The 10,238-nt window shown below is 39.2% G+C and overlaps 1 protein-coding gene across 1 annotated transcript; it reads right to left on the reverse strand.

Annotated features, from left to right (window-relative positions):
- Positions 1-955: 955 nt before the first annotated feature.
- On the reverse strand, positions 956-1,882 carry LOC110313548 (putative olfactory receptor 52P1). The gene has a single exon (XM_021187953.1). It carries the CDS (start codon positions 1,880-1,882, stop codon positions 956-958), a length of 927 nt encoding a protein of 308 aa, XP_021043612.1.
- Between the last annotated feature and the right edge of the window lie 8,356 nt (positions 1,883-10,238).

The following is a 10,238-nucleotide window of genomic DNA, read 5'->3' on the forward strand; positions in this document are numbered from 1 at the left end:
TAGACAGTGTGATTTAGTTTACAATGAAACAATTCTAATTATGTATTTCAATAGTCTATAAATACTGACTATACATTGCACACACACACACAAACACACACACACAAAATCACACAAAATCACAATCCTTTGAGTAGTCTTGGAAAAATTCCACATTACTAACAAATTAAAAAGTCACAATGACCTTGGGTACTTTCTCTAGCTCCTCCATTGGGGGCCCTGTGCTCCACCCTATAGATACACTTCTGTATTTGCCAGGCACTGTCATAGCCTCACACAAGACAGCTATATCAGGGTCCCTTTAGCAAAATCTTGCTGGCATATGCAATAGTGTCTGGGTTTAAGAACCCAAGGTGCTAAAGGGGTCTGCAACTCTATAGATGGAACAACAATATGAACTAACCAGTACCCCCAGAGCTCGTGTCTCTAGCTGTATATGTAGCAGAAGATGGCCTAGTTGGCCATCATTGGAAAGAGAGGCCCCTAGGTCTTGCAAACTTTATATGCCCCAGTACAGGGGAATGCCAGGGCCAAGTAGTGGGAGTGGGTGGGTAGGGGAGCAGGGCAGGGGGAGGGTATAGGGAACTTTCGGGATAGCATTTGCAATGTAAATAAAGAAAATATCTAATTTTTAAAAAGTTGAAAAAAAAAGTCACCATGAGCTAATTAATTACTCTTCAGTTTCCTGAGTGGTTATCATAAAGAAGGATCCAGTGAGAAGCACACCAGGATCCTTTTAGCAAGAAATTAGTAATTAGAAATAAACAGAACTTAAGAATGAGCACATAGAAAAAAATGGAGTGAGACTGCTCTTTTGTGGTCCTATTCTTTCCATAATATCCACAGTTTATCAGGAGACATTACTAGGTCTTGTTTGGTTGTCAAACGTCTTCTCAGATAGCCTCATCACTTATCAAATTGAAGGGTTATTACTGGTATTCACATCCTATAAAGTTCATCTGCACAAGCATTTGGACACCCTGTCCCGTATCTCCTTCATTTTAATACCGTAGATAATTAGGTTGAACACTGAAGGTATGAGAAGGTAGAGATTGGCAAGAATAATGTGAGCATGAGGTGGAATGTGGTGGCTAATGCGGTGGGTGATGGATGAAAACAGTGCAGGTACATAAGTGATGAGAATGACAAAGAGATGGGCTGAGCAGGTGTTGAGGGCTTTGAAAGTGGCATCTCGAGAGTTGAGGCGTACCACAGACTGCAGGATGAAGACATACGAGAAACCAATTAGAAGCAGATCGAGTCCCACTACAAGCAAGATTACGAAGAGCCCATAAATCCGATTGGGTCTGGTGTTACTACAGGCCATTTTTACCACAGCCATATGGTCACAGTATGTGTGAGAAATGACCCTGTGACAGAAAGTCAGTCTTTGAAGTAGAAGAGGCATGGGTAGGATAAGGATGACACCCTTGGCAAGTGCCACCAGTCCTAGGCGTCCAACTAGAGAATGGCTTAAAATTGTGTTGTAGCGTAGTGGCTCACACACAGCCACAAAGCGGTCAAAGGCCATTGCAACAAGTAGGGCTGACCGTACCACTGAAGCTCCGTGAATGAAGAACATCTGTGTTAAACAGGCATAGACTGCTATGACTCGATCATCAAACCAGAAGAGGCACAGGACCTTGGGCACAAGAGCTAGAGTAGAGATGAGGTCAGCCACCATCAGCAGGGCCAGGAGCAGATACATTGGTGTGTGAAGTGTGGGATCTGTGATAACCAAGAAGAGGATAGCACCATTGCCAATGAGGATGGCCAAGAGCATGGAAGTGAATGGAACAGAGAGCCACAAGTGTTGGGATTCTAAGCCAGGCACTCCCATAAGAGTGAAAGTCATGAAACTGGAGTGGTTGAAGATTAACATGCCAGAAAACAGTAGTGGTTGTTAAAGAAGGCTGAAATACCTGCAAATGAGACATGGGTGTTGGTTGGTTTTATTGGTTTTGGTTCCAGTGATTTATTAGTTTTAACCCAGAGAAAAATGTCATAATGTCATCTTACAGTCATGTAATGCACAGCCCCATTTCAGTCCTATCTCTAAGACCTTTTATTGTTTTCATGTTAAATTTTTATGGGTCTTAGCCTTCAATATAAAGGATGTATAGAAAGTCTTTAGTTTCCCATTTTGCAGTTCAGCAATCCTATGCTTTGAAAAAAAAGCCACCCATCCTCTACCATGACAGTCCTCAGTAGGTAACATGCTTGCTGTGCAAAAGTGATGACCTGTTTTAGATTCTTGGAAATCATATAATGGTGGAATGAGAGAAACAACTCTACAAAGTTGTTCTCTGACCTTGACATATATACCCACACATTCATTAAAAATAAACCTTAAAATGTTCTGAAGCTCTGATTAGTAATAGGAGAAACATTTTCATCCTTGAGCAAAGGCTAAAAGAACCTGATAGAATCTCATGATATTTTCGCTTCTATGTCTTTCCTACATAGAGACACAGAAAGGGGCAGCAGGAGGAACACTTCTTCACTCCAGATGTTCTCAGATGGCTGCACAGTTTAGAGACATTAATTTTTGAGATCTTTTCCATTTGCATGCCATGTTTCTTTCATGTAGTAGCATCCTTTCTCTCCCTGTGACCTCTGTTTGGTGGATAAACATGGAAGACAAGGATCTATACAGGGACACTGTGAAGTGGCTGCCTCTTCTCATCTCTCGAACTGTACATATGTATGCTTTCTGGATTATTCATCAAGGTATCATCCTCTTTTCCACTATTAATGTCTTTCGTATATACAATGTAGACTGTTTTACATTTAACTATAAATATTTACTTCAAATTGGTCTACTGGACCCCCTACGAGAATGCACTCATTCCTGGTTCTCATCAGGAATCAGCAGATGTTGTCTCTCTAAGGACCTTTGAATAATCAACCCAGTAATCAGATCAATACCACAGTCCACTAATAACAGCTCTGGGGTTAATGGAATACATGTGATATGAAAGGAAGAGGGGACTATTTGTGAAGACAAGGGGACCAGCAAAGGGGAGTGAAGGAGAAGGTGGTTGGGGGAAGATAAAACCAAGTACTTTGTACACAAACAAACAAAAAAAGAAAGAAAGAAAAGGAAAATGAAGTCTATGTAAAATATTATATTCAAATAAGTTTTTTTTTTAACTTAGGTGGCTTTTCCTTAAGAAGATAAAAGGCAGCTTCTATATTACCTAGTTTTGTTTTTTTTTTTAAACCACTTGCTTTTGGCAGTTAACACATGCCATTTAGCAGCAGGGAATTAGGTAAAGAATTTTATTGCTAGAGCTTTCTCTGGCAAGCTAGCTAGAAGCGCTTCACTAGGCAGGTGAGAGGCTCAGAGCTTGTTCACTCTGTGAACCAGGGAGGAAAGAAAGAAGTCACTTACACAGCAACATAATGCACATTCTGATCAGGCCCGACTACCTGTTTTATTTAATCCACAACTGTTCATGTATAACTACACATAGACAAACAGGCATATACATATACACATTTGGTGAATGAGAAATTCACCAAAAGCCCCAAATGCCATACACATACATTTGGATGGATGGATGAATGGGGCAGAGCTCTCCTCCAAGCCAACATCTTATTTCTATTCTTTGACCTATTTATAGGCAAAAGTTTTTGAAAAATTGCCTCATAGAGAAAATGTTAAACAAAAGGGGAGTTACAGAAGGATATCAGTAGTAAATTCAAAGCAGTGTTTTGTTCTATGAACTCATTATAAGTTCAAAACTAGTTTCACATGACCTTATTTTATCATTGTGCACACCTTTCTTCCGTCAGTCAGTCTCTCTCTCTCTCTCTCTCTCTCTCTCTCTCTCTCTCTCTCTCTCTTTCTCTCCATTTCTTCCTTTCTTTCTAGACAGAATTTGATTTGTGTAGCCCTGGCTGTCCTGGAACTCGCTCTGTAGACCAGGCTGGCTTCAAACTCACAGAGATCTCCCTGCCTCTGTCTTCTGAGTGCTGGAACTAAGGGCATGTATCAACACTGCCCAGCTCCATCCATTTTTTTCAAGAGCACAGAAATCCAGTGTGAGCCTATAATCTCAGCTTATGTGTCTATAGGTTGCGGAATTTAGTATTATTGTATAAAGTGATATTCATGAATTTACTGAGCTGTTGAAGCCATGGGGTTGACTAATGGTTCTTAGAAGTAATATCACTTTGTGTGAAGAAAGAAAGGGAGGAGAGGACCAAATTCAAGAAAATCCTTGCCAGAAAAATCCTACTCTCACCAATATTTCAAACATGTTAGAATGCCATGTGACATTCACTTAGAAGGACTTTGCCTGCACAGTAAGTAGATGTTGAAAATAGCTCATTCTGATGCAGCCCACAAACATTCCAGATGAGAGTTGCCTAGGAGAATCTACAGATCCTATGCAACACAAGAAGATGCAATGGAGGCATTTATCTGACCATATGGCTTTGAGCTGCTTTGTTATACTAGAAGCTCACTGATGAGATGTGGGAGTTAATGTGACATCCTGGTAGTACTTGGCAACTCTGCGAATTGGCTGACACTGTCATTGGAGCAAACTGTACATCTGTAGGGACCTTAATTACTTTCTTCATGGAGTAGAAACATAAATATTAAAGTAGTTTATTATAAATATTTTCTGCACAGCTCTTTTCTTCTAAAAATCATAGCTATAATGTCCTCTGACTAGTATTATAGAATCTGAGTTTATCCAAAATTATTTCACCTTTTCTTTTATTGTTGCTGTTGTTGCTCTTATAGAATTATCAAAGATCTCCTTGCTTTTTGAATCTGACCCAAATTGACATTTACAACTAAAGTAATCTGGCAGCATCACCCTTGCCTCCTGTACTTATTCTCTTACCTACTCATAAAATCAGTGCCTTTGGTGAAACTGAAACACTACACAGGATTGAAGTTGCCAGAGTTTTGAATCTTTAAAATGACCTCTATTGATTATGGAGCCAAAGGACATGGACAAAGAATGGCAATAATAGTACGGACATAGAACTGGGAGGTACTACTGAGAGGAAAAACACTATAGGCCATGTTGTTCTGTTTTACGTTAAATTTCTTTTGGACAAAGCAATGTGCTCAGGCCATAGACTGATTGTAGACTGCAGATTGTAAAAGTAGTATATGCATAAGATTTTGTTCTCCATTATGCTGTCTGAATCTGTACTTTCTTTCCTTTCTAAACCCAGCCCCCAGAAAACTCATCAGCCTTCAGATCATTTATGTCACAGAGCCACAAAGTGATTCACACCATTGCCATGAATTATAAACACTAAGAAGTGTAACAATTCTCATACCTAGACCCAGACAACTGCATCCAAATAAATATCCAGCATTGGTGCCTAGGAGCTCTAGTATCTAGAGCACTTGCAATAATTCCCTGTGCTGTCATGTTGAGAATGACCAACCTAAGATAATGTGATTCATGGTACAGGAATCTAGGTCCCCCTTTTTTTCTACTTTTTTTTTTAAAAACGTCATTCCACTTTGTTTCTCTCTATCTGTTAGGTAAGTTTACAGACAGTGACTACCAAGTTTAGTAAATGTTATAAATGAGATGGGCAGGAGGCTGTGGTGCTTGATGGGGAATTTACCTGTACAGGGACAAAGAAAATTGTAAAGAACATTTGCTAGACACTTAGGGGATCAGAGAACATTCTGGATGTGTGTGTGTGTGTGTGTGTGTGTGTGTGTGTGTGTGTGTGTAAACATACAATATCTGAAAACTGATTTGTTTAGAAAATAGAAATGCAGTGTGGTCTTGCCTCCAACTCCATAGATTCCTGGGGGCAGGCTCATTATCTTTGATTGATAGCATGATTTCCATATCCCTTTATTAATAAAACAATATCTCCCTCCATTTTTACCTTTTCTCTCTGCATACACTATAGTTATTATTTTAAGCATCAATTAGCCCAACTTTTTGTTCTTTAAGAAGTTCTTCCCATTTATCTCGTGTTTATTAAGTACTCACTACATAGCTGGATTTGTAAAATAATTATCCCGTCATAGTTCACATTTCTTTGTCATTAAAAATAACTTCTGGATTCTTGGATCTTTACTCTCTCACCCCTTAAGTCTGCTGTGAACTCACTCATCTTTCAGAAGGGATGTGCAAAAGCTGCTGAATGGGTAGAACATAAATGCTTGTTAAACAGGATTAATGGAGCTATAGGGAGATATTGAGAGAAAGCAATCGAGTCAAAAGAAAAGTAATTATTTAAATTTTAAAATTAAAACTTACCTAGAAATATCCTAATACCTTCTTACAACCTACCTTGCTTTCAATAAGCAGAGCATTCCTATCTGAGGGTCAGAACTTGAGTGTGGTTTTTGTTTTCTACTGAGCTGGATAGAAAAGCACTTTATTTCAGCAAGATGACATGTAAGTTTTCTAGTTGCTATGGGCCAAGGGTCTCTCATCATATAAAGGAAGTTTTGTAGTCTATGATTTCATCTTAGGAGAACTCTGAGGGTAGTGACAGGTCTTCAGAGACCAAGGAAAGAGGGAAGCAGAGCAAAGCTCATCAGAGAAAACCGCTGGGTGTTTTATTAGAAGGCCAGCATGTCTTGAAAAGCAGCCCCCAGAGGAAAAGAAATTGTTGTGAGCATTCCCAGTTCCCATGTTAAGTGTTCATTGCTTACCACTTTTCTGAAAGACAGGAACAGTGATGTTTTCACTCTAGGAAAACAAAAGTTCATTTAATAATTTGGATTTTTTTCAATTCAACTTTCTTCTTTTGATTTTTACTAAGCAATGTCATTTTCACTTATCAAATGACAGGAACTTGGCTGCAGTTCTTTTTGGAAATCTAAGTAATATTGGGAGAATTTTGCTTTTTTTACATCACTGTGTATTTTATTATTTGGCAATGATTGGTTTATAAGAGATGTTTTGTACCATAGGTAATGTCTAAAGTCTGTTACTGGGGAAAGACAGCTAGATCTGAGGGGCATTTAAGGGATGGTATGGAAACCTTATACAGTGGAAACTTTTTCAAATATATAAAGATAATTCTAATGAAGTCACCAAATAGTGAAGGAGATAGAGTCCCAACTGACAGTCTCTTGTCACCTACTCAAGCTCCCAGTACCAGGACTATGTTAAATCTACTTGAATTTTCCAAAGGGAAATCTTCAAACAATTCATGCTGTTGACTAGACGATAGGTTGCTCTCCACAGATAGCAAGACCCCATTGCTGAAGACAAACAACTCACTGAACATGCCGAGGTCAAGGTGGCACCTATATAGACCCTTTACACCTACATTCTAGTGTCTTTGGTATGATAGGGTACTCTGCAGGTTATCAAAAGAGAAACATAAACAACAACCCAGCCACGTTTAACCCTTTGATCTTTGTCCTGCCTGCAAAATATGTTAGTGATGGTGGCAGTAAGCTTGTGGGAGTGAAGAACCAGTGTCTGGTTTGACTTAAGGCCCGTTCCAAGAGAGGGAATCCTTACCCATCACTGCTTGGGTAACTGAGAACCAGAGTCTAGGTAGCCCAGACTCGTGCACCACACCCTCTGCATGTGTTATGGCTTTCAGTTTAGCGTTATAACTGGACTCTGGAGTGTTCAAATGAGTGGGCCTCTGATGCTTGTGCCTTATCTTGGGCTCTCTGCCTTTAGTGGATTTGCCTTAATCTCATGGTTTTTGTTTTATCTTATATATATTTTTGTCACGCTCAGTTTTTATCTTTTAGAAACCTGTTCTTTTTTAATGAGAGACAAAAAGGGAGTGGAGCCAGAGGAAAGGAGAGATGGGGAGAGGGGCTGGGAGGATTAGAGGGAGGAAAAATTATAATCAAGATCTATTGTATGAGAAAAGAATCTGTTTTCAATAGCAACAACAGCAACAACACTAATATTAGAGTGCTTTCTGCTCTTCAAGAGGATCTTTGAATCCTAGAACCACACATGACAGTGATGGTCCATGTGATCTGGCGCCACCATCAGGACTCAACTGGAATTGCATGCCTATGGTTCACATTTATATAGACTGGCAAAACACATACACATAATTAATTCAATAAATTATGTTATTTATCATATTATTACAATATAACCCATGTTAATTTAATAATACTATATTATTAATCACATTAAAATACACTAAAATAAAAATAATAATTAATTTAAAAAATATCGACTGAACTCTGTGTGTGTATGTGTGTGTGTGTGTGTGTGTGTGTGTGTGTGTGTGTACGTGTGCACTTCTTGTGTGTGAGTTTTAAAATCATGACGTGGAGTTGGGTGTGTGGAGAAATGGGACAGATCTTGGAGGAAATCATAATCAAAATATGTAGAGAAAATATGTTGTGAATTGTATGAAAGCATCGCCTGTCAGTTTCAAAACCTACTATACCCTGTGATTTAGACAGGAAATAGAGGTAGCGCATCCAGGAAAAAGAAAGGATTCTGAAATAGAGCCAGGAGGGGAACTCTCTGGGAAGATGAGGCAGGATGGATACATGGTAATTGAACACAGGTGACCAGCCACATGACAGAATATAGGCCAGAATAAATGGGATATTTTAAGTTATATCTAGTCAGAGAAGAGCCAAGGGATATGGCCAAGGTTTTTGTAAATATATTTTGAGTCTCAATCGTATTTCTGGGAGCATGGGGCTAGGAGGAAGAACCAAGGACTAACTTGTACAAAAATATATTGTCTGAAAAAACATTTTTTGTTTGTTTGTTTGTTTTAAAATAAAAATCAAAACCCCAAACAAACAAAAAAAGAGCACTTCCTGGTCTCTAGAGGACATGGGGGGGGTCCCTGCTTCTCTTCAGGAGGCTCGCAACAGTCTGTAACTACATTTCCACTCAATTTTATGCTCTCTTCTGGTTTCTGTAGGCACCCCTGCTTCTACCCACATGAAGTGGGCACTCTCTGTGGTGGTGTAAATGAAAATGGCCTCTGCAAGTCCACACATTTGAACACTCGCTCCTCAGTTGCTAGAACTACCTGGGAAACATTAGGAAAAGTTGCCTCGTTGGAAAAGGTGTGTCACTGGTAGTAGGCTCTGAGGTTCCAAAAGGGATTGAAATTATAGAATAGCTTGGTAATTTTCCCTCTATCTGAAGCTAGAGGATTACCTGTACATTATTTAATTGGTTTAAAGTACACTAATTCTGTCAGCTACCTCTGTTAAAATCTCACAAATGCCTATTGTAGAATTTAGTGATTGAAGACCTTATTCTGTAGTATATTGTTAGAACATGACATTATCTCTTCTCAAATAAAGTAATTAACTTTTTTGGGTTTAAAAAAATGAAAAAAAGAAACTTAACTATACTTAGATAAGTTTTTTGTTTGTTTTTTCAAATTTTTATTAGATATTTTCTTCATTTACATTTCAAATGCTATCCTGAAAGTCCCCTATACCCTCCCCCTGCCCTGCTCCCCTACCCACCCACTCCCACTTCTTGGCCCTGGTGTTCCCCTGTACTGGGGCATATAAAGTTTGTAAGACCAAGGGGCCTCTCTTCCCAATGATGGCCGACTAGGCCTTCTTTTGCTACATATGCAGCTAGAGACATGAGCTCTGGTGGTACTGGTTAGTTCATATTGTTGTTCCACCTATAGAATTACAGACCCCTTCAGCTCCTTGGGTACTTTCTCTAGCTCCTCCATTGAGGGCCCTGTGTTCCATCCAATAGATAACTGTGAGCATCCACTTCTGTATTTGCCAGGCACTGGCATATCCTCACAAAAGATAGCTAGCTATATCAGGATCCTTTCAGAAAAATCTTGCTGGCATATGCAATAGTGTCTGTGTTTGGTGGCTGATTATGGGATAGATCCCCGGGTGAGGCAGTCTCTGGATGGTCCATCTTTTTGTCTCAGCTCCAAACTTTGTCTCTAACTCCTTCCATGGATATTTTGTTCGCTATTCTAAGGAATAATGAAGTACCCATGCGTTGGTCTTCCCTCTTCTTGATTTTCTTGTGTTTTGCAAATTGTATCTTGGGTATTCTAAGTTTCTGGGCTAATATCCACTTATTAGTGAGTGCATATCAAATGATTCTTTTGTGATTGGCTTGCCTTACTCAGGATGATATCCTCCAGATCCATCCATTTGCCTAAGAATTTCATAAATTTATNGTTTTTAATAGCTGAGTGGTACTCCATTGTGTAAATGTACCACATTTTCTGTATCCATTCCTCTGTTGAGGGACATCTGGGTTCTTTCCAGCTTCTGGCTATTATAAATAGGGTAG

This window comes from Mus pahari, chromosome 1 (assembly GCF_900095145.1).
Source record: "Mus pahari chromosome 1, PAHARI_EIJ_v1.1, whole genome shotgun sequence".
Taxonomy (NCBI): Eukaryota; Metazoa; Chordata; class Mammalia; order Rodentia; family Muridae; genus Mus; species Mus pahari.

Excerpts from the sequence above, each read along its gene's own strand:
- LOC110313548 (XM_021187953.1), bottom strand. The coding sequence starts at position 1,882 with ATGTTAATCTTCAACCACTCCAGTTTCATGACTTTCACTCTTATGGGA.